We start from the raw sequence: 27,399 nt of genomic DNA, 5'->3' as shown, positions 1-27,399 counted from the left end.
CTCGGCCGCCCGGGTGACCCCGCGCAAGGGCCGGGACAGGAACCGTCGCGTCCGGAGCCCCCTACTCCCGCCGCTCCATCCCCGCTCCGCCCACAGAGTCCGATGGCGGCGGCCGCGCTGAAGCTCCCGGCTCAGGTGAGTGCGCTCTCACCGCCCTCCCGGGCTCTCACCGCCCTCACCCCATCCGAGCCCTAAAGCCCCGGGTGCGGGGCGCCTGCTCACATCCTGCCGCCCAGGCCCCGGCGTCCAGGATGGTGAGGCGTTCGTGGGTGACATCCGGTGTGACGGCGGGTGGGAGAGGGTTACAGGCAGCGGGAGACCTGGTAAGGAACGATACTGAGCACTGAAGCACAGATATTAAACAGCCAGCTCGAGTCCCAGTCTTCATGGCCAGGCAGGCGTGCAGGGAGGCCTGAGCCCATTGAACTCGCCATGGTCTCATCCTCTAAGGCTGGCTGGCTTCTCCACATTTCCTATGACTGCAGAAGTGCTTATGGAACCACAGGGAGGGTGTCCCAGCCCCTCATTAGCCCCAACTCCCACCTACATATTCTCTCGATTGTGGTGTCTTGGAACTTTTAAGTGCCATTTCCCCAGTTTTGGGTCTGGAGACCACGGAGAAACCCCAATCCCAGGGTCTTAAGTCCATGCCAAGGATTATATGAAGGTTTTTCCATTTTTGTCCACCAATGTAAACAGGTGTGGAAGGTTTATCCGGGAACTGGTAGCAGGGTGTGCACATGCCTGAGGTAAAACTGAGCTGAGAGTGGTCAGGAAGCTATAGGTCTCTTTTCTACTTGTGGTAATAAAGAGCAGGGGGATAGGAATCAGGATTGGAATGACTGCCTGAGAAGTTGGGTGTCTCTTCTGGCACTTAATAAAAGATGTAGATCAGAATAGGGAGGTGCTATTACAGAGGTCTTAACTGGCTCCATCAAGCTATAGTATGACAAGAAAACATCCAGCCTGAGAGAAAGCTTATAAGAGTTTATTTGAGCCAACCTGACGACAATAGCTGTGAAGCAAAATCTCAACAGATTGAGAAAATGCTCTGGAAAATGGTGGGTATGCAACTTATTTTATACATTAGACTCAAAGGAGGAGGGTTACATGGTTATATGAAGTCCGTTGGTGTTAGATTAAGTGGGTGGGAGAAAGCAAAGAGGGGGAGAATCTCTGGGATTGGATAAATTGGAGAGACAGATACTTTTACATTGTAGGTACTGGATAGTTAATAATTGTTAGCATTTTACAGCACACAGAGATGGTAATCAGGACAAGAACAACAATGAGGGATTCTGTTTCCTGGTGTGGTGCATTGTGCCCTGTGGTGTCCTGAAAAATGGATTACTCTTGATATTCGGGGTGTTACCTTAGATGCAAAAAGACAATAGACAGGCTCACTTACAGTAAAGATTGACTTTTGTCAAGGTAGCTACAGGCCAAGGAAGTGACTAACAGCCCACTTTTAGCTGGCGATTTTTACGTTCAGACCATCCTATGCGGTTAATTTTGGTCTCTGAATTTGTAGGGCCTGCCATACAGGCCTGCCCTGAGCTTGTCAGGTTTAGTATGTGGCCCCTTTTTCATCCACACTTCCCCCTTTTGGTCATAAATCAATCAAAAGAATGCTCTGATGACTAGCCTTTTGTTTGGATAATGTGGTCCCACAGTGCTAGGAAGATACATCATATGTCTTGCTGAAATGGTGGACCATTGGGAAAGGGGCAAGACCATACCATAGGTGGAAGTCAAGGCCAAATTTTTTTCTCTAAAGGAAAGGCGGGTAGAGGGGAGGCAATCGAGTCTTATGGGCCTTCACTAAGTAAAAGAAAAACACTGGATCATTTCTAACCTGTAAACTATCATAATCCAAGTTTTGCTGTCTGTCTTTTCTGTATTTTGCATCTAGTATAACATTTACTTATCGTTTGAGGGCACACCATATACCTCTTCACAATCTAACCATGAAATGGGTTCCCATTTACTGATGGTGTTGTCATAATTGTTACTATTATTGTTATTTTTAATATGGCCTATCTACTTTCCATTGGAATCACTCAAGTGTCATTCATTATTAATCTGATTTCTGTTTGTTGTATAACTGGAAACTGTAACTTTAAGGTTTAATAGGGGCCAAGGCTGTAAGAACACAATGGTGTAAATTACAATTACTATCTAAAAATTTCTAGAGGCCAGGAGGACAGTAAGAGTTTCATAAATAAATATTCTGTGCCTCAGCAGCCATTATAGAGGGCCATTTTTTTTATATATCCACTTCAACTTCTATCTGAATTAATATAGTTAGTAGTCTTTATTGAGTTATGGGCATAATTAGGTTCTAATATTTATATATACAATTACTTTTTCAATATTTTTTCTACTAACCTTCTACAACTTCACTTGTCCTTCTCAGTTTGTCTCTTTTTCCTCATTCAGAAATAATCAGCTTACTAAGACAAATGACTTCCTTTTAACTTCTCTCAAAAATATACACACATGCCTTTTCTTCTTTCTACAATAACATCCCTTCTAAATTTCAAGAGAAACCATAAAAATAGTAATATAGAAGTTATTTTACATACTTTTAGCAATTATTGACAGTTGGGCTATATACCATATTTTGCTGTGTATCATGCGCGCTTTTTTGCCTAAATTTGTGAGGGAGAAATAAGGATGTGTATTATACATGGGTAGTAATAATTCCATGTCTATATAAATGTTTTTAATTCTTTTATTTATGCTTATGAGTTAAAAGTATAACTCTAGAAATCAATAACAATATCCATATACAAAATAATGCCCTGGAATACATAGTCAGTTTTGTTGAACTTACAATGAACTTGCAACAAGAAGTGTTCTTGGCCTTCTGTGATGCATAAATATTGTAAATTTGTTACCAGTACATAAAATTTCTTGTACCTTGTATCTGGTCTTATGTTTTGTAATTATTTGTTACACGTAAAATTTCTTGGACCATAATATGATGTTAAAAAATAAATGCTAAAATTCCTTTATAATAAAAAAAACAAGTACCTAAATGTAAACTAATAAAAATTTGAATTAAAAAATTAAAATTAAAGATTTTTTGTTCCCTGAAAGTTTGGGCCAGAAACGTGGGTGTGCATTATATACTGGAGTGCATTATACATGGCAAAAACCAGTAAGTACAGGGTTTGAGAAAAGCCCAAAGAACAAGTATAACTGTCATTATAACTAATACTATTAACAGGCAGGTAAAGACAATCAAACAAATGGTTATTTTAAGTTTAATATCAATTATGTAGGTATACAGGCCTTCTTGATGTCTTGGGATAGCTGTTTACCCTTGATGTCAGCAGCTTCTCATCCTCAGGAGTCTTTGATGTCCACTGATAAGTCCCTTCCAATGAGGTTGGAGAGTCTTCAGCACTTTGTAAGCGGGCATTTTCCCACCAAATCGCGTCGTAACACGGGGCTTTTTTGACATTTTCTCGCCAAAATTAGACTTTCCGTAAAATATTCATATCTTTCGATCTATTTGATATTTTTCTATGAAACTTTCAGTGTTTTAGTTTAAAAAGAGGTGCAAAATATGTGTTATTCTCGTCTCCCGCGCTTTGGTATAAAAAGCGATATAACGAGTTTACTCGTTTCCCGCAAAAAATGTGTTAATTAATGTCTTGTCCAATGGACAAAATCTCCTGGTTGTGAATTGTGGTCTTTGACGTCTTTGTCTCCCAGGAGCTCACGGAAGTGAGTTAGTTACTGATTTATCAATTTCTTTAAGCTGGTTGATAAGTCCTTCATAATGTAGAATGTCTACTTTTAGTAAGGTTGGTTTATTTGTCCCTTCACATAGGGTGAACAATGACAAATGAGGAGAAAGCCTATGTTTACCAAAACGGGTATATCTCAGGTTGAGAAGCACTATAAAGAGAGCTTTCACCCAAAGGAGATTAAAAGCTGCTGAAAATTTACCTCGTTTTAATTGTACCGTTTGTATCTTCTACCAATCCAGAGGACTGGAGTGATAAGCACACTGAAAATGCTGTAAAATGGGCCAAATATTACAAGTAGATTGCATTATTGGCCCAGTGAAATGAGTCCCTCAGTCACTATGTAACTCACAGGGAATTCTGCAATTGGGTTTTTTTGGTTGTTGTTTGTTTGTTTGTTTTTAATAATTCGCCTACTGTTAAAGCTATTGCTCTCCTGCGGGGGACTGGCTCAACCCAGTGAGACAACATACAAATCATGATTAACACATATTTGTATCCTTGAGATGGTGGCATTTGGATAAAATCAAATTACCATACCTCAAATGGACCTAAAGGAAGTGGGAACTGTGACCCATGAAGTGATTTTCCAGGGTTGTATTTTAGACAGATAGAACATCTGCTGTATATACTTTATGAGCTACAGTAGAGGAAGGTTTCCAGTAATATTCTTTATTCCATGAAATCATCTTTTTAAGACCTCAGTGTGTTAGCCCATGTAAATGTTGAAGTGTAGGTAATTGAGCCACTGTAGGTAAGATTAGGTCTGAGCTATATCTGTTTGGGTCAAAGGTTCCCCCTTTTTGTTGCCATATTTTCTTTTCTTCTTCTGCAGCTATCTATTGGAACTGTAAAAGTATGTTACTGATTAAATAGGAAAAGAAACATTCTCAAGTCTTGACAATTTGGCTGTGTGTTGCTGTCAGGCTAGCTTCAGTATCAACTAAATATTTTCTTTTGCATCTATGGTGGTGGCCTTAGAATGTCCTGGAATTTTGATAATTGCCAATTGTTTCGGTTGCTGTATGACATCTAATTTAAATTCTGTAACCTGTTTTCCATTCTTTATGGGGTGCCCTGAGGAAGTTAAGAAGCCTCACTGCTTCCACAACAAGTTGTGAGCTACACCAAAGGTATAGCAACTGTCAGTGTAAATATTGGCTATTTGATCTTTGGCTCATTGACAAGCTCCTGTTAGAACAATTCAGCTGTTGGGTAGATTTTATTCAAGTAAATAAGGAATTTTAATTTATGTTTACTATGGAAATTATTGCATATCCAGCTTGGCAGTGTCCCTGTTCATCTTTTGGATAAGAGTCAGCATTATCAATAAGGGTTTCCTGTAAATCATTTCTAGGAACAAGAAGGTGGTCAGTAAGCAAAACACAGTTGTGGATGTCTCCATCCTTAAAGAGGGCAATAAAGTTGCTGGGTTAAGACTGTTACATCAACTTAATATTAGGCGCAGAAAGCCAGAGTACTTCATAAGAAGCCAGATAATTGACAGAAGTGTTGAATGAGATGAGAGTTCAGTGGAGATTCAACAGAATGAGTAACATAAATAATGGAGCACCTCCTGTGTTTCCCCAAAAATAAGACCTAGCCGGACAATCAACTCTAATGTGTCTTTTGAAGCAAAAATTAATATAAGACCCGGTCTTTATAGTGAAATAAAAGTATGAGATTTTATTTACAGGAGCTTTTTATAGTGAAATAAAGACCGGGTCCTTATATTAATTTTTGCTCCAAAAGATGCATTAGAGCTGATTGTCCGGCTAGGTCTTATTTTCGGGGAAGCACAGTATAACTGTCTTTTTTGTTTGTTTGCATGACATGACTATAGCAGAGATGGCTATCATGCAAGGAGAGAGCCCTTTTACTCCTGAGTTTAATAGTCTCCAATTTCTTCAGCTCGTTTCCCCTCAGGGTCCCATTGAATTGAATCAGGTTGATCTTATTTTGATAAGATATATAGAGGCTGGGCCATTAATGAAAAATTTGGAACTTAATTGTGACAGTGAGTCTTTCAGGGTTAATCCGTAGTCCATCTTTAGATATGAGATAGCCAAGGTATTTTACTTGGGGTAAACAGAATCAAAACTTGTCCTATGAGACCCTGTGTTCTTTTATGGCTAGCTATTGTAATAGGTAAATTGTGTCCTATTGGAAGTCTCATATATCCTAGAGCATAAAAGTAAATCATCCACTTATTGGATTAGAGTAGGATTTCTGGGAAATTCAGCATCATTCAAATCAGCTTTGATATTTGAGAAAAATAGGTGGGACTCTCTGTGTACCCCTGGGGTACTACTGTACAAGTAAACTCTGATCTTCCCAGGTGTAAAAGCAAAGAGGTATTTCCTGTCTTTTTTTTTTTTTTTTTTTTTTTTTTACAAGAATGCTGAAAAAAGGCACTACATAAATCTATCACTGAAAAATATTGCCAGTACACACAGCAATAGCTGATAATAGTGTATGTGGATTTGGAACCACAGACTATCTTTATAGCTCTGAGATCCTGTGAAAATCTCCATCCTTTCCCATTGGGTATCTTTACTGGAAGGATAGGAGAATTACAGGAGCTCATACATGGACTTATTAGGTTGGTGCAAAAGTAATTGTGGCTTTTGCAATTTTTATCCTTTTAAACTGCAATTACTTTTGCACCAACCTAATATAAGGCCCCCTTTTAAAGGTAGTCTTGTATAATGGGCTAATTCCAGCTAGTGCGTGAGGCCTTAAAGGATATTGGCAAATATTAGGTAGAGGCAAAATATTATCAGTAGGTATTTTAATAGGAATGGCTGGCTTAATCTTGCCAATATCTGTACTGGAAAAAGCCTAAAGTTGTATTGGAATGTCCTGTAACAAACGTTCAGTCAGTCTCAAAACTAGTTTCCTCTCAGGTAATTTCTTTTAAAATCATTAGTTTCCCAATCTGATTCATTTAGTTCTAAATACATTTCACCCTTCTGGGAGAAGGATATGTGAGCATCATTGGTTAGAAAGTCTCACCCTATCAGGCGAGTTGGCACAGATTTGACTAGTAAAAATATATGTTGCCCCATAACATTTCCTAGCTGGAGGGGACTATGTTCTGATTTAAACAGACATTGGTTGATTAGGTGTCCCTACCATTTGTACAGAAACTTGACTCCAAAAGAGATGGTAACTTAGTTGGGTAGTGTTAAGAACAGATAAAGTAGCCCCAGTATCCATAAGGGCCTTAATAGTTTCCCTTTTCATGGTGATTTTAATTTCTCCTAAAGTATTAGTAAGAAGGGGAAACGCCCTCTAATAGTCCTTGGAGCAGCCCTATGCTTGCTTCTGTTTCTTTTCTAAATCCCATTTGTTTTCTACAATCCTTAAGGTAACCTTTTTACAATAAAAGCAGACTCCTCTGCAGGAGTTCCCTAGCAAACCTTAGCTCTTAGAAATGAGTAGGTACATTAATTGGAATAGGTCAGAACACCCAGGATCATATGTTCTAACAGTTAATTCAAATTCCTTTCCGAACTCATCAGGGTCCTGGAGAAGGTTGGGGGAAATCTTTGGTAGATTCCTTAATTCTGTTTGTACACAATTGTTGGTTCCCCTCTGCGTGTGACCAGCTTTTCTCTAAAGGGAGGTGCCAGAATTTCTGGGGTTTTTTTCCCTAGTCTATCCTGGTCTGGTTTTCTATTGAGTGTCCCCTAGGTCAGTAGGGAGCTACAGTAGAGGTGTAGAAGAGAGAGGGGGGAAGAAAGGAGAGTAAGTCTAGATAACGAAGTAAAGTGTACAGTGGGACAGTTGGAGAAGAGGGAAAAGGGGGGTGTTGGCAATGAGCAGCTTCAGAAACCTTTTTTAGTTCAGAGACAGTCCGTAAAATTTTCTTACTAACTTCCTGGAGAGAAGCACGTCTCTCTGTGCTGTTTCAAGTGGCTTCTATTTGCCAATTGAGGTAAGCTTCCCATTTCATTCAGTTTGATTATTTAAGCCGCCTTTTTCCCAATTGTGCACAGAAAAAAATTAATTTACATGTCAAAAGAGCTCCATTTTGGCTATCTTAAGTTGATACCACGTGTAGCTAAATGTTTCCATTTCTGTAAGTACTTTCGAGTAAAGGCTCCCTAGAAACTGTACATCTGCAGTATTAATGGGTCTGGGGTCGGGGAGCTTGGCCTTTGAGGCAGTTTCCCATGTTAATTTTAGTTTTCTTTTGAGATCTGCAGAGTCTGAACAAATTTCTAGTGATACTGTGTAGTGGGTTAAAGTGTGCTGTTTATGGGGCTGTCACCTCCTGAGTCCCTTCAACATGCTTATGTGCCTCGGTTTCTCTCCCCGCTGTCTAGTACAACCGTGAGGACACCAGCCATCCATTTTATTTTTTTTTCTCCTGTCCCTGAGTTATCTCAACTCTTGTCTTTAGCCTGGGTTATCTCAACCCTTAACCTTTCATGCCACCTCGAGGATTTTTTTAAAAAACAGCTCAAATAAAATCAGGGCCTTCTACCTTAAAACAGAGACGTCCAGAATTCCAAGAAAAGCATACCCAAGTTAACCGAATGCAAAGAAGGGAGCTGGTGGGGCACAATGGGCCCCTGCTGGTACCTAGCACAGAATTCCGGCCAGCAGGGTGTTCTTGGGTGGGCTTCTTTGGAATCCTTTTAGCTGCACCAAGTAATGATGAAAAAACATCCAGCCTAGGAGAAAGCTTATCAAAGTTTATTTGAGCCAAACTGACGACAATTGCTGAGAAGCAAAATCTCAATAAAGTGAGAATGCTCCAGAAAATGGTGGGTTTGCAACTTATTTTATACTTTAGAATCAAAGGAGCAGGGATACATGAAATCCATTGGTGTTAGATTAAGGGGGTGGGAGAAAGCAAAGTGGGGCGGGAATCTCTGGGATTGGATAAAAAGTAAATTGGAGAGACATACTTCTTTTACATTGGTGGGTACAGGATAGTTAATAATTAGCATTTTATAGCACATAGAGATGGTAATCAGGGGACAAGAACAACAATGAGGGATTCTGTTGTTTCCTGCTTTGGTGTGGTGGGTTGTGCCCTGGGGGGGTCCTGAAAAAGAGATTACTCTGACATTCCAAGGGTATGTTATCTTAGATGCAAAAAGACAATAGACAGGCTCACTTAAGGTAAAGATTGACCTTTGTCAAGGAAGCTACAAGCCAAGGATGTGACTACCCACTGTGACCCACTTTTAATTAGGAATTTTTATGTTCAGAGAATTCTATGTGGTTAATTTCAGTCTCTGAGTTTGTAGGGCCCACCATGCAGGCTTCCTCTGAGCTTGTCAGGTTTAGTATGTGGCCCCTTTTTCATCCACAAGTATGATTATAGACAATGGGATTGAGGGAAGAGGAAGGAAGGTCAGGGTGGAGGTTACTGCCACAAATCATATGAGGGTTAATTGACCAGAGTGATGGCTTAGGAGATGTGATTGGATCCTGGATATGTGTTTTCTTAAATGACAGCTCTGTTTATTATTATTATTATTATTGGAGAATATTGGGGAACAGTGTGTTTTTCCAGGGCCCATCAGCTCCAAGTCAAGTTATTGTTTTCAGTCTAGTTGTGGAGGGCGCAGCTCAGCTCCAGATCAAGTCGTCGTTCTTTTCAATCTAGTTGTGGAGGGCGCAGCTCACTGGCCCATGTGGGAATTGAACCAGCGACTTAACCAGCACTCTAACAAACTGAGTCAACTGGCCGCCCCCTACAACTGTTTTCTAACGTGGACAATGAGGGAGTGAAACAGAGGACTCAGGGATATTCCTAGGGTTTTCTTCATAGCAGCTGTGGGAATGGAAGATGAACTGAGATGAGGAAGTTGGTAATAGGCGTAATATTCTTGAAAGATATCAGGAGTTTCTGAGGTTTTTCAGGGACTACTAAGTGGAGACATTAAGTGAAGTGCTAAACACACAGGTCTGGAAATCTGAGGAAGGGTTAAGGATGGAGACATCCAAAATGTCATACTTATTGTCTGGGCCAAGGTGAATGAGTTGTGGGTCACATTTAGGAGGAGCAGTTTTCTGATTGTGATGGTAAATCTCTTAGGGTGCCAGGAAGGGGGCGTGATTAGGGGCTCAGGACTGGCTCTCTTGCTTGGATACCTGGGAGATGGTATTGGTCTTCAAAGAGAGGTGAGGGAGGTAAGTGGCCGTGAAATGAGAGTGTGTCAGGAACAGGATAGTTTCAGGCCAAGGTTTCCAGTGGAAGAGTAGACATGAGATAGATGCAGAAGCTTAGGAGTGATTAAGGCATTGTGATATTCAGGCCTGAGCTGGTGCTTATTCACCACTCTATGAACTCCACCAGGATTTGGTGAGGTCTTTGGTGGAGTCTGGGGTGTTGCGTTCAGCCTGGAGAATAAAGTCATCTGTGACTTGCAGATGTGGTCACCTGTGAGAGTCACTAAGCTTGAGGCTTATCTTTGAATGAGGGTTAGGTGGACAGAGGAAGGTTGTGAATGCTGAGGGGACATGATGAAGTGCAGCACAGGCTAAAGAGGACCATGGGTATCTGAGATCCACATATGGTTCTGTGTGCTAAGCCTGAGGCAAGGAAAGGAGCTGGTTAGAGAGGCCTTCATAGAAGGATTTTGGAGCTGCCACTGCTATTGGAAATCATGGTAGGTCTACAGTAATACTGGATCCTGTCACCCAGTTGTTGGTGGTAAGGCCTAAAATTCAGTTCCAATATTGTACTGCCTTTACACGTGGTGAAACCTGGAGGGACTCAACTGGCCTGAGTGCAAGTTCTCCCCACTTGTCTGCCACTGATAAGGTCTCCTGGACAACCTTCTCATCAAAGGGACCAGGTGCACTTTTTGCTTATCCCTCAGTGTGGGTTTCTGTTCCCTACCAGGCCTCAGAGTTATTCATACACGCTGGTGACATCCTTTTGCAGGAATCCGGAGGTACCCCACCCTCTTCTATAAAGCTTGCATCCTACAGCTACTGGTTGTTCACTTTTTTTTAATAAACTGCTATCCATCTCCTCTGTACAGGGTCAGGGTCATATATTTGGCCATCCCCATAAGCCTAAGATGGGAATCTCACCCTCACAGTGGGATGAAGAGGAGGTGATTTAAATACAAGCAACTTGCGGAGAGGCCAGGGAGATTCCTTTGGTGTGGAACAGTGAAGTGCTGGTGACCATAGGCATGTGGCTGTGGGATCCAATCTCAAGAATTCTGCATACTTGGAGAGGGAGTATGCCTGGTGACTCCAGGACCCTGGTATCAAGACTTACGTGGCCACACCAGTGGAATAGCCTGGCATGATTGTATGGAGCTCTCTGTACTAGGTCCACAACTTGGATATCTGCTTATCTACCTCCCTCTTCTTGCTGCTGACTGGGCCCTGTGATCATGAGAAAACAATAGTGCAAATGGCACCAGGGCCTGGTTGTCCTTTGAGTTTGGGGAGCTTGGGAGGAGGATGGGCATGGGGTAGATGTGGTGGGAAGGGTTTGTGAGTTCTTGGCAGAGGAGCTTTTTGTGGTTTCATCTGTCCCCATCATGCCAGGGCAGGGTGACCTTTGACGATGTGGCTGTTTACTTCTCCTTGGAGGAATGGGATCTACTTGATGAGGCTCAGAGACACCTGTACCATGATGTGATGCTGGAGAACTTGGCACTTATAACCTCCTTGGGTAAGGTCTTCAAACTCACCCCTGTGCCATGAGCCAGTGTGTGCCCTTCCCTTTTTCCTCGGGAGCAGGTCTAGCTTCACATAGGACCATGGGTACTGCTTCCTTCCCCCATGTCCTGGGTAGGTGCTGTGGTTGGTTGGGCTGAGGTGTGTGCAGTACCCTATCCTGCTTGAGCAGCCCACACCTGCTTTCTTGAATCTGTAGGAAAGGAGTCAGGGTCAGGAATCTTCCAGTGATATACTTAGTTGCCTTTTCTTTTTTTTAAGATTTAGTTAGGGAAGAGGAATAGTGTGTGTTTCCAGGACTTTACTGGGGAGCAGAGTGCTTTTCCCAGGACCCATCAGCTCCAAGTCAAGTTGTCCTTCAGTCTTAGTTGTGGAGGGCGCAATTCAGCTCCAAGTCCAGTCACTGTTTTCAATCTAGTTGCAGGGACCACAGCCCATCATCCCATGCGGGAGTTGAACCGGCAACCTTGTTGTTAAGAGCACATGCTGTAACCAACTGAGCCATCTGGCTGCCCCTCTGCAGCTCAGCGGTAACTCAGCTCAAGTTGTTGTCTTCAGTCTAGTTTGGAGGGCATAGTCCACTGGCCCATGTGGGAATCAAACCGGCAACCCTGTTGCTCAGAGCTTGTGCTTTTAACCAGCTGAGCCATCCGGCCGCCCCCTTGACCAGGGGGCTTTGTCCAGATTAAAGGCACCTGTGTGTCCAGGTTCTGCTTCCTTCTTCGAGCTGACATTTCCCCATACCTGCCTGTGCCAGGAATTGCCATCACTGACATGATTATTCCTTAATACAGACCATGGGCTGTTCTTGCAAGGCCCTCTTCCGAAGTTCTGTGTGTGATACTTACTTTTCTTTCCTGTTGGCTGTCATATGGTGAGTTGTTCTGGGCTACTGCTGGCTGCTCATTTCTCCTGTTTCCCTTAGTACTTATATCATCAAGATGCCATGCATTCGCTCATTGAGGGAGTTGGGTTGGGTTGGAAAGCAGTGGTTCACAAAATGTACATGAATCTAGCCCCAGCAAGATGGACTCAGGAGAATGGCCCTAAGGAGTGGCATCCTAGAGGAGTGTATGATGTCAGTACTATGTTTAAATCATACCAGAAACCTATTCTGCTTGAGTAGTATTTTAATGCAAATGGCAGTAGCCACACTTCATTTCCTTCCCCTTTCTTGACACTTTGCCAATTTGTCAACTTTCATTTGTCACTTCTACTCTTACTTCCAGCCTGGGGTTAACATCACATCTCTGAACTCCGTGTCACCCATTTATCTCACCACTCCATCTGCACTACTTTCAGTGTTGGCCCCTATGTGTTGTGTCATGAGGTGTGCATATAGTTCTAAACAGTCCTTGGACACCAGCTGCCCTATTACAGTCATGTCTTCTTGGATCTTGACACACACTCCTATGCTGCATTCATGTGTTAGCATCAGACGAGTTCCTTTGGTAAGTTGTTAGTGGAGAAATGAAGTGTGTCACACTGCATGGTTGTGTGTTTCACCTCATGAGGCCTCTCCCATTCTATGTTCTTTATAGTCCAGTACTTCTAAGCAGTCCCATCCTCAACCTGAACCAGCTCCCTGAACCCGGACACAGTCACATGGACTGATTCCTGGGTTTGTCGGATGCACACTGGGTAGTTGGCCCCTCCCAGCAGTGTCAGTATGTACTTCACCAGCATTTCTTGTTTTCAGGTAGTTGGCATGGAGCCCAGGATGAGGAGACAACTTCTGAGCAGAGCATTCCTGTGCAAGGAGTGTCACAGGTCAGGACTCCCAAGGCAGGTGTGTCTCCCCAGAAGGCCCATCCTTGTGAGATGTGTGGTGCAGAGCTGAGAGATATTTTGCACTTGACTGAGCACCAGGAAACATGTCATGGGCAGAAACAGTACAGGATCGGGGCATGTGAGAAACAGTTGTATTTCAGTGTAGAACTTGAGCATCAGAAAAAGCACATTGGAGAGAAATGCTTCAGAAGCAACATGGGCACAGTCTCATTTGTGAAGGATTGTAAATTCTGTGTGTCAGGAAAGCCCTTTTCCTGTGGGGAGGTTGTGAGAGACTTCCTGACCAACTCAGCATTTCTCCAGCATCAGGCCACACATTCCAGGGAGAAGCCAAATAGGAGAAGTGAGTGTGGGACAGCCTTTCACAGGGGAAAAACTCTTTACAACTCTGGAGAATGCACAAAAGACTTCGATTGTAAACACCCACTTGTTCAGCATCAAAGAGCCCTCACCAGAGAAAGATGTTACATGTGCAGTGAATGTGGAAAATCTTATAGCAAAAGCTACAGCCTCAGTGACCATTGGAGAGTTCACACTGGGGAAAAGCCTTATGAGTGTGGGGAATGTGGAAAGTCCTTTAGGCAGAGCTCTAGCCTCATTCAACACCGGAAAGTTCACACTGGAGCAAGGCCTCACAAGTGTGATGAATGTGGAAAATTATTTAGCAACAAGTCCAACCTCATTAAACATCGGAGAATTCACACTGGAGAAAGGCCTTATGAGTGTAATGAATGTGGGAAATCCTTTAGTGAAAGCTCTGCGCTCCTTCAACACCGGAGTGTTCACACTGGAGAAAGACCTTATGAGTGCAGTGAATGTGGGAAATTCTTTACTTACAGCTCCAGTCTCATAAAACACCAGAGAGTTCACTCTGGATCAAGGCCCTATGTGTGCAGTGAATGTGGAAAATCCTTTACTCAGAAGTCCAGCCTCATTGAACACCGCAGAGTTCATAGTGGAGAAAGGCCTTATAAGTGCAGCGAATGTGGGAAATCTTTTAGCCAAAGCTCTGCACTTCTTCAGCATCGGAGAGTTCACACTGGAGAAAGGCCTTATGAGTGCAGTGAATGTGGGAAATTCTTTACCTACCGCTCCAGTCTCTTAAAACACCAGAGAGTTCACACTGGATCAAGGCCTTATGAGTGTAGTGAATGTCGGAAATCTTTTACTCAGAACTCCAGCCTCATTAAACACAGGAGAATTCACACTGGAGAAAGGCCTTATAAGTGCAATGAATGTGGGAAATCTTTTAGCCATAGCTCTAGCCTCATTAAACACCGGAGGGTTCACACTGGATAAAGACCTTGAGTGCAGTGAATTTGGGAGATTATTTAGCTATAGTTCCAACATTAGCTACCACTAGAGTGTTTACACTGGAGGAAGGCTTTTTGAGTATTGGAATGTGGAAAGTTATTTATCTTCAACTCCAGGCTCTTAAAACACCATAGCATCACATTGGTTGAAGGCTTTATGAGTGTTGCAAAAATGTAGGAAATAGTTTACCAAAATCTAGCATAATTACACTCCAGAGAAATCATAGTAGAGATAGGCTTTATAAGTGCAGCGCATATGAGAAGACCTGCAGCCAAAGGATTTATGGATACCACAGATTTCAAATGGGAGAACTGCCTTAACTGCACAGGTATGTACTAGTTCTTTGTTCACTGCGAGAGCACTGGGGGAGATCCCTTATGAAGGTGCCATCTGCCTGTATTGAACCTCACACATCTGAACACCCACATAAATTCCAGGTATGTGGGAACTGCATTGCACTTTTTAACCTTCCCAGGGCCATTGCCAGATTTATGTCACTGCCAGTTCTATAGCAGAAGGCATTTCAAGTCTGCCTCCTGGCAGTGCAACATTTGTCCACCCCAGAATGTTCAGGGAAGTGACCCCCGTGCTCTCCCATTTGTGGGACTATTTATGAGTAGTCTGAGCACTTACTCTTTCCCATTGTTTTCCTCTGATGAGTTAGGGCATGGACATTACCCATTTGGGCCTAGAGGACTCTGGAAAGATGGACTACATTTTTCAGGGATATTATTGGTGTCTCCTGTGATGACTCCTGTGATGGCATTTTCCAGCCTCCAAGTCACCAACCCAGGAACTGTGTCTACCATTGCTCTTGTTTGTACAATAATAAACGTCTTATTATTTAAGCCACTATTAATTCTGGGGGTCTGTTCACTGTATCAGATGGTTTGTAATTAACTGGGTTTGCTAGCATGAGGTGGAGAACAGCGTTGGTTGGGATCCCAGACTCTGTGCCTCAGAGGGGACAGTATGATGGCACAATATACCTCTCCAGTTTCGGCCTAGTTTGCATTGCTGCTCAGAGCCTTTATGGAAAGATCCCATATGCAGAGTTTTGTAGTCCTAATTTGATATTTTGTACACCCAGAGTTAACCTGAGGAGGGGGTCACTGTGACAACCTTCAGTCCTTCTGAGAGCAACATAAACTTGTTCACTTGTTCACTTGTTCACAGGGGATATTCCATTGTGCTCAGGGCTAGTGAGGGAACGTCTGTCACCCAGGTCCTGCAGAGGAGCCATGGGCCCTGATGTCCTGAATTCTGTAGGGTAATGTCACTGGTGTTAACATTATAGGGGTCAGGGGAATGGTCATTGTTACAGAAGCCCTGGATTAATAGAGAGTGGAGGAGACCGCACAAACTGGTTAGAATGCACCTGTGAGTTCTTTTGGAGTGTATTTTCAAAGCTTCTAAGCGTAGCAAGTTTTGTTTTCTTGGTAGTTTAAAGTTTTATTTCCTTATTTAAAAAAAAATGGAAGCACGTCAGGATTTTTCTTCCATATTCACCACAAGAACCAGGAGGGAAAACTCCACAAAAGTGGGGGCTCTCCCCATATCTGGGTTCCCCTGGAGTTTTTATCTCAGACTTGTCCCTACTGAGCCTCGGCACTTGTCAATTACAGCTCAGTTTTCCCAGCCCAGGCGCTGCTTCCCAAGGGGGTTTCAGTTTGGGCGATCCTGCTTCAGTAAGTAGTGGTTCTCTGTATTTGACTGTTGGGATCCCCAATTTGGGAACACTGGTTTGCCCTGTGACTTTACTTATTTTAGGCAACTAACAAGTTTATTTTTTCAGTTTATTCAGCTTTCTGCTTGTCAGGGTAGAGTGACAACTTCCAGCTTTGTACCTGCTGGACTGGGAACCAGAAGTACCCTCCTGCCGTTTTTATTTCATCATTCTCAACAAATAAAATGACTGGTACAGTGATACTGCTGTGGTCTGATGATGGTTTGTGTTGCCCCAAAATTCACCTGTTGAAATCCTAACTCACAAAGGTGATGGTATTAGGAGGTAGGGCCTTTTGGAGCTGCTTAAATCATGAGAATAGAGCCCTCATGAGTGGGACCAGTGCCTTACAAAAGAGGCTCCAGAGAGATCCCTAACATCTTCCATGTGAGGACACAGCAAGAAATCTGCAGCCCTAAAGAGGGCCCTTACCCAATCCTGTGAAAAGTGTTAGCACAGTATTATAGTTTATGTAAGACTAAGATTTCATTTGTAACAATTTAAAAATTAGGAATTGCATACACTGGGTTTGTGGGGCCGCTAAGTTATTTCCATGATTTTTATCTCCTTAGTCAGTGTTCCGACAGGAAGCATCCATCCTTCATGCTGTCTCAGCCCTTTCTCTTTTCCTGAATGTACACAGAACTTCTCAACTCCAACCCTTAACAGACACCTTTCTCTCATTGGAATACTCTTTGCAATACTCAACATGTAAAACAGTACAAAATATTTACTTCAAACACAAAAGTATATATTGTCAAACAATCGTTTCTTGAGCCATTAGATTAGGTCAAGCCCACTAGTTAAATTTTCTCATATTCGCCTAAACTTGACCTCCCAGCATTTACAGTGATTTAAATGGTGTAAATGGCTAAGGTATTTTTTTTTAACCAAAGCTAAGATATCCACCAATTGTAAAAACAGATATTATTTGATAGGCAGGTCAGAAAGAAAAATGATGTGATAAGGTGCCTTAACGATAGTTGCATATGATGCAGGAGTAGGTCACATGGTCTTGTTACTGTCAAGTTGCTCACATGCCTAAGAGTTTGGCAGTTTTCTCCTGCTGTTGTTTCTCAGTTGAAGCACTAGGACTGGGATGAAGCCTGTGCAAACTATGAAATCTTATGTCACAACTATTCGGGCACAAGTATGAGATGCTATTCAGTGTGTGATGCCGTTAATTTCAGGGTTGTTAGAATGAAGAAAAATGTGTGTCCCAAGATCCCTGAAAATTATTTCAGCCCCTGTGAGGATTGGAACTACTGGCCTAATTTATGACACCATTGAATTACCTAATAGTGCCTGGTCCGTGGTAGAGGCTTAGCCTTACCTAATGGATTAATGGACATATGAATGTTTTGTTTTGCTGAGAACACAAATCACCAGACCTTGTGACACTTTTAGAGAAAGTTACCTTTTCCCCCAGTAGGGATAATAGAGCCAGGAGACAGTTATTGTTACTGAGGAGCACAGAGGGACAAAAGTGGGAAAGCATGTTCCCACAGGTACAGTGGTGTTTATCAGCTGTCACCTTGGGTTGTCAAATAGGCCATATAAAGTATCAAGATGGAAGGTAGGGAGTAGAAGGTGATAGGTGCACACCAGGGTCAGGATGGTTTGAGTGGCTTGGGTCTCAGGAGAGTGAGGCAGTGCTGGGTCTGTAAATACATCCCCCTTGCGTCTTGTGCCTATAGATAACTGACCATAGACCCACTAGGCAGGCTGTGAGGCCTACATAACACAGGTGAAGCACAAAAGGAACACGTTTGTATATAAGGAGAGAATTATTTTCCCTGTGAAGGGGAGGAACCAGAATACGTCATCTCAAAGTAAGCCACTTGGCACATTGATTACTTTGAATTCAAGGCACTTAAAACACAGCAGGTGCAAGAAGGGCACTCTGACTCTCCCTTTTCTTCCTGAAAGCAGGAGATGAAAACTCCTATGTGAATGGTGCCCCCTCTGAAGCAGGAGGAAAGAAGACATCTGCCCAGAGAGGGCACCAGAGGAATCTGCAAACAACCTTACTCCATTAGTTTCCCACATTATTATTTACCTTCCCACAGTTTGCTGACCTCACAGTTTCCCAACCTCAGGAGCCTAAAACTGCTTTCCTTTCTCTTGCCATTTCTCTCCAACATTTTTGTTCATTGTTGAACATACTGTAGAAACGAATCCTGAACTGCCCTTTTAAGTTACTTCTGATTTTGACTTCTCCCACGTGAGGTGAGCTCTAGGCATTAATAAACTTTTCTTGCTGTGTCTTTTTGTTACAGGAGTGTTAGGCAAGAACTCAAATGGGCAATAAAGGGAACATCATTTTTCCTCCCCTTCACCTGCTGAAAGCAGACACACACACACACACACCATTTCATCCTCTGCCCACCCCACCCCCCATTCTGTATATCCTGAGGTCAGAAATTGCTGAACCCTGGTTTTTCTCACTACAGATTATCCTGTCTGACAGGCCAAGATTTCCCTTACTCCAAATCAAGGATGGGGTGTTTTGTTAAATTTTTAAAACTTGTAAATATATACACCACATACAATTGATCACTTTGATCTTTTGTAGTTCGTAAGTGTGATGATTGGGTGTTAATGCTCTTGTGTGAGATGTACCTCCCACAAACCTTGTTAGGACATCAGCACATTACCTGTCTGACGTGAAAAAAATTATCATTTTACCCGTTTGTAAGCATACAGTTCGCTGGCATTAAGCACATTCGCATCCTCTTTATTGTGCTGTTACTTTGATTCTGACAACCCTGGGTTCACAAGTTAAGAGTTATAATTTGCCAAGTGAGAGCCCCTCCCCCATTCAGAGGTGCCATCTGTGGGATTCCAGAAATCATTTAAGTTCATATGCCTCTGATGAAATCGTGTCCCCGGAAACTCCAGCATCTATCACCAATCTCCACGTTTTTCTAACTTTTACTTCTTATTTTAGCCTGACATCTTGCCTGATTGTTCATGGAGAAACTAGAGAATTGTATTCACAGGTCCCAAGAAAGGAAAATGCACAGGCCCACACCTATCTTATCATTCACTCCCCCGATCATGTCTGAAAATGTCCCTCCTGTCAAAAGCCAAACCAGACCTAAAAGATTTCAAGGAAACCAAAATACTGCTTTGAGCTACTCCTTAAAACAACGAAACCAAACTCCCCCCCACCTGAAACAGGTATAAGAAGGGTGTGCTCACCCCCTCCCTTTTGTTCTTGTAGGAGGCAAGAACACCACCACCACCACCGTGAAAGATGCCCCTCCTATGCCAGAAGGACAGTTATTCTTACTGTCAAGGAGGGGAGGTTGAGAAAGAGACTTCTCCGCAAACAGACCATGATAAAGATAATTGTGTTCCTTCTTTACTATTCCCACATAGTTCAGTTACTTCTCCACAATAGCCTCTTTTTATCAATCCTTTGGGTCTTTGTTTCCTTAAGAGGGCTGCATGTCATGTAAAACTTACAGGAAAGACATTTGTATGATTGCCTCATGTTAATATGTTTCATATCTATTCAGTTCTCAGGGACAGCCTGAGAAGGTGGAGATAAGGTTTTGCCTCGGTGACATCTCCCTTTCCGGTGTCTGAATTCTACCTCCTTCATTGGCATGATTGTTCAGAATACTGACAAGCTCTCAGCTACCATCGTAGAAACTATGAATATGGGCAGCATCTTTCAAAATTAAACATACTATTACCACACAATCCAGCAATCATGCGCCTTGGTATTGATTAACCCAAATGAGTCAAAACCTTACATCTACATAGAAACCTGCACGTAGATGTTCACTGCGACTTTATTCATAACTGCCAGAACTTGGAGGCCACCAAGATGTCCTTCAGGAGGTGAGTGGACACATGGACGGGTACATCCAGGCAATGAAGGTTATTCGGTGCTTAAAAGAAATGAGCGAGCTACAGAGCCATGAGGAGACTGGTGGGGAACCTTAAATGTGTATTATTAGCTGGAAGAAGCCAATCTGAATAGGTTACATACTTATAGTTCCAACTACCTCTGATATTCCCCAAAAGGAAAAACTCTGGATCGGTGGGTTGCAGGGGGCATGGGGTGGTGAATAGGCAGAGCACAGGACTTTTAACACAGAAACCATTCTGTGTGATACTGTAATAGTGAGATACACTTGTCCAAACACATAGACCTGCAAGGCCAAGAGTGAACCTTAATGTAAACTCTGGCCTCGGGTCATCATGATGGGACAATGTAGATTCACTAACTACAACCCACACACTGCTCAGGGGCAGAGTAGTAGGGGAGGAGAGGCTGAGTGTGTGTATGTGTGTTGGGGTGTGGGAGCAACAATGGCAGAGCAGGGGCATATGGGAATTCAGCTCAGTTTTGCTGTGAACACAAAACTGCTCTAAAAAAAACACAAAACTATATTTTAAAATCCAGTACTATCCCATGGCTGGTCCTCCTTGAGACTCCAATTTGTCTGGGCCACATCAGAGCCGAACTTCTGTGAATACTTGTCCTTTCAACACACATCCATCCTTTCAGTATCTTCACCTGACATCCGTTCTGTATTTCACTATGCTTTTGTCATACACCAGATTGCTCCCAAAACTGCTCTCTCTCACCACGGACACTGATGATTTTTGTGGTGAACATGCAATATCCACTTTGCATTTTCCATCTTATTGAGACACTCTAGAAGCTGTAGGGGAGGAAACAGTCTCCTCTACCCTCTGAGGGTGTCTGGCTGAGCCTAAGATAGAAAGTGACATAAGGCAGATGAACAGGAGACAAGCATCCAGTTTTATTAAATGTTTACATGTATGCGGGAGCCTTCGCAAGAGAATGGAGACCCGAACAAGTGACCAGAGCAGGAAGCTTTTATACCTTTTAGGCAAAGAATTGATAAGATATTTCAATTTGTGAAGGATTGACAAGACAAAGGGGCTTGGCTGTGTGTAGTCGATGGGGAAGAAGTAACTAGGAAGATAGTGGCGAGTTTAACGAGATTTCTTGGTAGGGATTACTCACCCCCCAACTCTGTCTCCCTCTCCCGTCTCTGGTGATAAAAAACCTTCCTCCTGGTACAGTCTCCTTCACGTGGGAGTTTTATCTCCTGTTGTCAGGAAGGGGATCACAGTGTCCTTGCACCTGCTGTGTCTTAAGTGCCTTGAATTCAAAATAATGGGCCAAAGAGGCACCGTTTTGGGGTGCCTCCTTCGGAGCATTCTGGGTAAGTGGCCTATTTATCTTTGTTCCTCACGAGCTTGCATCTCTGGCTCCAAACAACCGGAAGTGTCTTTCATTCCTACCTTTCCCTATGGTCCTCCATGGCCCTGTTGGCCAGCAGAGGCTCCTCTGCCTCGGTGTTAAAATGTGAAGTACACCTGTTACTTGACCTGGGCCCTATAGAGTCTAGTATCGCTACCATCTTTTTCCTTTAAAAATAACCTCCGGGTGATCTAGTGCATTTATATCACGTTAATTATGAATTCTATGCTTATAAACCCCCGATTCCACTTCCATCCAGAATTAGATACACGGCCTCATAGACATGACGTATTAAAAATGGCTCAACCCTAAAATCTTGGTCTTCATCTTCCTCACCTTGGCTGTACCCAGACTTCCCATCTGACTGGCATGTATTACTGTTCACCCAGTGACCCCGCTGCAAACTCTGGAAGCATTTCCCCATCGTGTGTCTCCCCGTGTCATAGACAATCCATTGCCCAGTCCTGTCCATTCTTCCTCTGATATGCATCTTCAAACACTTCTCTCCATTTTCACGACAACCCGGCTAACCGTTTATTTAATCGTTTGCTCCTTAGAGGTCATCCATGTTGTTCCAGTTTGGGACCATGAGGTACAGGGCTTCTAAGTGTACTCATGTCCAGGAATTTTCATGAATACTAGTATAAGTGTTGTCAGCCCCGAGGGGTGGGGGCCTCCAGGCCACCCTTGGGTTTGATGCCTCACTCCCTAGAAGGACTCACAGGACTCCACAAAGTTGACTTCCTGGAGGTCTGATACCTCATGGCTCAAGGCCCCCACCATATTGCTAAGTGAACCTTTTACTGCACAATCCATTTTCTTTTGTCACGCATAAACGTCTGGGAGATGGAAGATAATACTGTTGCATTTTGATGTTTCTTTGCACATTTCTGTTCGATGTATTATCTGCAAATATTTTCTCCCAGCCTCTATCCTTTGCCATTTCATCCTATTCAGAGGGTGTTTCATAGACCCTAGGTTTTTAATTTTGACGACTTCTGATGTCTCCATTCCTTTTTATGGATCATGCTTCTGGTGTGAAGTCTAAAAATCTCTTTGCCAGGTCCTAGATCCCAAATTTTTCTCTTAGATTTCTCCCCCAAAGTGTGTTCTACTTTTATGTTTTATGTTGAAATGTGTGGTCCATTTGAAGTTTATGTTTACATGAGGTGTGAGGTTTTGGTGTTTAGGTGAAGGATTTTCTATTTGCTTGTGTTTTGCCCGTGGATGTCCAATTGCGCTACTCCTGTGTTACGGAGAAGCCGTCCTTCTTCCACTGAATCGCTTTTGTACCTTTGCCAAAAATCAGTTGGGCTTGAGCATATTTGTTTGGGTCTTTGTTCTGTTTCATTGATCAACATGTCTATCTGTCTGCCAACATCACATGGTCTCTATCTACTCTATAAATAAACATTAAATTAGGGGCAACTTAGTTCTTGTTTTTTGAAATTGCCATAGCAATTGTAGTTCCTTTGTCCACATTCTTTTTTAAGAGTATGGACGAAAAAGGGGACACGTGCTAAACCAGACAAGCTCAGCGGAGGCCAGAATGGCGGGCCCTACAAACAGAGACCGAAAGCAACCTCATAGGATGGACTGAACATAAAAATTCCTAATTAAAAGTGGGTGACGGTGGGTAGTCACGACCTGGGCCTGTAGCTTTCTTGACAAAGGTCAATCTTTACCTTAAGTGAGCCTGTCTATTGTCTTTTTTGCAGCTAAGATAACATACCCTTGAAATGTCCCAGTAATCCCTTTTTTTCAGATTCCTCAAGACACACCCAGCGGTACCAGAGCAGGAGACACAAAATCCCTCATTGTTATCTTGTTGCCCACATATCATCTCTGTGTTCTGTAAATGTTAATTTATTATCTATCCTACACCCGCCAATGTAAAACAAGTTTTCCTCTCCATTTCACTTTTTATCCAACTGCAGAGATTTCCCCCACGTTGCTTTCTCCTGCCCTTTTAACCTACCACCAATGGACTTCATGTGACCCTCCTTACAGTCTCCTGCTTTGATTCTAATGTATAAATCAAGTTGCAAAACTGCCATTCTCCAGAGCATTTTCTCAACTCGTGGAGATTTTGATTCCCCGCAATTGTGGTCAGTTTGACTCAAATAAACATAAAAATTCTCTCCATGATTGGACATTTCTTACGTCAGCAAGAGTAGTGTATGCATTTTTTTTTTAATGTTAAAGGAAGCTCTACAACTTGCTTTTATTTCACGGAACTGCTAATCATCAACATTTACCTCACTTCAAACACACATACACACATTACTGTGTTTCATTCTATGGATTTACTGGAACTTAATTTAGTGAAAGGTTATTAATCCCCTCCCATTTTTTGTTATTACAGTAGATAATGCTGAATTTGACATTCTTATCATCACACGTGCATTCGCAGCAATGTTCCCCACACCGCTCTGTCGTCTTTGGACTTGGTAGTGCTATGTGCAGAAACGGATTTTACTGAAACTTTTATGTGGTCAGTGATTTCCCTTATGGCTTCTGGGCTTTGTTTCTTATGCTTTAGAAAGCTTTCCTCCCTCGAAATTAGGTTACCCAACTGAGAGTCCGTGGGTTCATTGCCTACGGTGTACAAAGAAGCCAACACATTTTAGCAGAGAAAAATATTCATTTGTTCCTCTGCCAAACGAGGAGACCAGGCTCAGATCAGTGTCCCCCAATAAAGACTTGGAGTAAATGTAAAGGATAATGGTAAGGAGAAGCTACACGTATTTATTAATTCTAATTCAGGAGTTTTGTTTGGACAATCTTGGAGCTAAGTCATCTAAGGTAGGGATGGGAAAGATGAGAGAAGACATAAAGAAATTCCCAGTAGCTAGGGACTGACTGGGTGCGAGCTAGGTGCTCGGCCGAGTACTTATTACTAGGCACCCCGTTTCCGATCACAGTCCGCGGAACCGGGTCTGCGCACAGAAGTTCAGGCTAGGGACGACTTCTGGGTCCCGCCCCTACCGGGGTCAGATGTTCATTTGTTAGCTTTCTGGGCCTGCGTGAGCATGTGGGTCCAGTGTGATCCAGATGGGTTTGGCAATCTACGCGCCGCCGCTGTGAAGAGGCTGGCGCTTACCTCCTGAAAGGCCAAGAGCCAAACAGAAAATCAGGAAAACTACCGGGGTCTGGTTTACGTGTTAGGGCCAGGTTTCAATTACAGTAGAAAAACGATTCCTCCGTTGGTGTCCTGAGGACTTGCACGATTTCGGTTTTCGTCCTCGCCCCGCTGTAGACCAGTCCCCGCCCCGCTGTAGACCAGTCCCCGCGGGAGCCCGGGAAGCACGTCTAGGCGCCCGGCCTGCCGGCATCTCCGGGGAGTCTTCCACGTCCGCGGGGCCGCCCAGGAGTCGCGTAGGGAGTCTGTCCCCTTCTCGGCAGTCGTCCGAAAAAGACATTTTCCGAGTCGGACCCTTCTGCTGCCAGGGTGCGCGGTGACGGCGGAGAGCTGCGAGGCACACGCCTCAGCTCGTGCGGGACGCTTCCGCCCGCTCCGGGGGGGACCGGGACGAGGTCGGGCATCCGGCCGGCGGGCGGGGCGCCCTCCCCAGCCCGCGATCCGAAACTGTCCGATTGACGTTCGCGCCTGTTTCGGGCGCCATCTGGTGGCCGATTTTATAGTTTCCACCCTCCGGAGCTCGGGGGAAATCTGTTAAGGGATGGAATTCGCGGTTCACGAGGCAGAGTTCCAGGAGCCGGCCGTGCTGTCACGTTTGTCCCGATCACGTCCGGGCGTCGGCGCTTCATGCGTTCGCCGGAGATGGTACCTGCAGGGTATGGGGTAGTGACCGTTGCGGCGACTGCCAGCTTGGGAGTTGGGCCTCCTAGACCGGTCGACCAGCACCCGCTGGTGCCACTCCGCCTGCGGAAGCCTACCAGGCTCTTCTCGGGAGAACGAAATGGGTGTCCCGCGCCCGGACGCTGTCACACTCCGGAGGAGGAAGCCACCTCCGGCCGTGCGGGGAGACACCCGGAGGGCGCAACGGGCTTCGCCGCGGGCCCGCGTGGGTCCCGGTCGTCGAACTGGGCTTTTCTCAATATTCCGGGTCTCGCTTCCCAGGAGGGGAACGGCGCAGGCCCGTACTTGGAGCTCCAGGTAGGAAGCCACCGGTGGGCCGCGGTCTTTCGTGAGCCCTGGTCGTTTAAGAGGCGCCTCCGGATGGAATTTTTGCTATGTCCGAATTCGGAGACACGGACGGACCAGCCCTGGACGTGCGGGCGAAATTGGAAGGGCGCAGCCGGCCCGCCCAGCTCGCGCCCTTTCAGCTACCAGACCCCGGGATTGACCAGATGGCCCCAGGGAACTGCGGGGTGGCAGTGATGGGTGGGGCGTTCACCCCTTCAGGAGGCAACCGTGAACTGTGGACCAGCCCCATCACCAACTGCGGTGCCGGAAGAGGTTGGCTCTGGGGCGGGCAGCGCTCCGGGCTTGACCATGGCCGGCCACTCAGTTCCAGCGCACGAGGGTGGCGGAATCCTCACGCGTACACTCCATCCCCCCAGAGAGTAGGTTCGGTCGCGGTGACCTCACCCTGCAGGCTCTGAGCCACGTATCTGCCGTCCCATTCCGAGGTTGCGGGGGGGGGGGGGCGGGGGCGGGGCTCTCCTGACAGAGCATCTCCGGTTGCTGTCTCCCCGGGCTCCCCTCGGCACCCTCTGTACGGACTCGTGTGGAGCTCGCTCGCACTCTTCTCTCCAAGCTCGAGTGGGTGGACGGCTCTGCCGGTGGCCCCTCGCCGCTCTTCCCTGCCAGTAGGCGGTGGATGGAAAGCCGGGGTGCAGACCCGGCGGGGCTTGGCCTGACTGCGCAGCGGTCCGAGTTGCGTAACAGCAGACATTCACTCGCTCTTCGGCCGCGTCTCCAGCGGTGGGGAGGCCGCCCTGCCAAGCCCTCTGCGGCGCCCAGTGAGGCTCCGGGTCGTTCCTACGGTAACTGAGGCTTAGCGGGGACGTTGATTCCGTCCCGGCGACCCCCTTGGGCCACCGCAGCAGTGTCTGAGGAGCGGTGCCCAGTAGAGGAGGTGGGCGCACCCTGAGTGTCTTTTGATGCCCGTGGGCGCGAGCGAGTGTGGCGTTTAAGCCGCCGAGGTGGCGCCCGCACTTTTGGGACTGCCGTTTTGCCGGTTTTTTACGCGTGTCAACTTCGTTGGTTATTTTAATAAAAACGGTAATCACGAGCAACACAAGCGCCCTGTGGACGGGACGAGCCCGAGGCGGCGCGTGCTCCCGGCCCCAAAGCCTGCGTTCAGGCCGCCTGTGCTCCCCGCACCGCGAGCTGCGGCCCCGCTGTCTAGACGCCTGCTCCCGACGAGCGAGTCTGTAAAGGCGACACCGCAGTGAGGCCTCTAACGATCCGATAGGACGCCCACGGGGCCCGGACACCCAGCGGCCCTCCTCGGTGCCCAACCACCCGTGTGGCTCCCACTGTGCAGGCGCGTAGCCCACTCGGCGGGCTGGGTGTGGGCGGTCAGTGAGGCCCGGCTAGCTCTTGGCCTCCCGCCGCCGAGCCTCCTCTTCCGAGGGAGGGGGTTCCGCAGGGCCCGCGTCTGGGTGGTGTATGAATGCTTCCCCGTCACGTATCTGCGGGGACGCCACCCCAACGCCCGTCCCATCGCATGCAGCTCCCTACGCTCCGTCTTAAGCTGCAGGCAGCGTCGGGTCACAAGTTGGACCCCTCGTTTGTCAGCGTTTCTGAGATGTGGCAGCAGAGCGAACAAGAGTAAGCTTAGTACAACCCCACGGCGGGCGCCGATGCCTCGAGGTGCCGAGACCCGGGGCGTACCGGGGCTGCCCTCAGGTGGGTGCCTGTGGATCCCAGCATGCTTTTCCGGTGATCCAGCTGCGTTTGAGGCTCCCCCCCCCCCCCCCGCAGC

At 45.2% G+C, this 27,399-nt stretch overlaps 1 protein-coding gene, 1 non-coding gene and 1 pseudogene across 4 annotated transcripts in view; all 3 read left to right on the top strand.

The window, feature by feature from the left end:
- Nucleotides 1–2: 2 nt before the first annotated feature.
- ZNF154 (zinc finger protein 154) lies at nt 3–16,452 on the top strand. Of its 2 annotated transcripts, XM_088800439.1 has the most exons (3): nt 3–135; nt 11,289–11,415; nt 13,120–16,452. In XM_088800439.1, exons 1-3 carry the CDS (start codon nt 103–105, stop codon nt 14,508–14,510), a joined length of 1,551 nt encoding a protein of 516 aa, XP_088656565.1. In that variant the 5' UTR covers nt 3–102; the 3' UTR covers nt 14,511–16,452. The 2 variants fall into 2 exon arrangements, with proteins under 2 accessions (XP_088656565.1, XP_088656564.1); XM_088800438.1 differs by lacking the exon at nt 3–135 and having other exon boundaries at nt 9,345–11,415.
- LOC141567605 (large ribosomal subunit protein eL30 pseudogene) overlaps nt 4–27,399 on the top strand; it is a 44,754-nt pseudogene continuing 17,358 nt past the window's right edge. Inside the window, exon 1 of the transcript XR_016022161.1 lies at nt 4–135. The product of XR_016022161.1 is annotated as a large ribosomal subunit protein eL30 pseudogene (transcript). The remainder of the gene's footprint in view (nt 136–27,399) is intronic.
- LOC141567740 (small nucleolar RNA U13) lies at nt 18,816–18,918 on the top strand. Its single transcript, XR_012490575.1, has one exon. It is a non-coding gene; the product is annotated as a small nucleolar RNA U13 (small nucleolar RNA).

Source organism: Rhinolophus sinicus, chromosome 8 (genome assembly GCF_057876585.1).
Source record: "Rhinolophus sinicus isolate RSI-liver-muscle chromosome 8, RSI-T2T, whole genome shotgun sequence".
Classification (NCBI taxonomy): Eukaryota; Metazoa; Chordata; class Mammalia; order Chiroptera; family Rhinolophidae; genus Rhinolophus; species Rhinolophus sinicus.
Note: the sequence above shows the minus strand (reverse complement) of the source record. Positions and strands in the feature narration are given on the sequence as shown.

Excerpts from the sequence above, each read along its gene's own strand:
- ZNF154 (XM_088800438.1), top strand. The coding sequence starts at position 11,217 with ATGTGGTGGGAAGGGTTTGTGAGTTCTTGGCAGAGGAGCTTTTTGTGG. Across the intron at positions 11,416-13,119 it reads GGCACTTATAACCTCCTTGG|GTAGTTGGCATGGAGCCCAG; the intron begins GTAAGGTCTTCA and ends TCTTGTTTTCAG.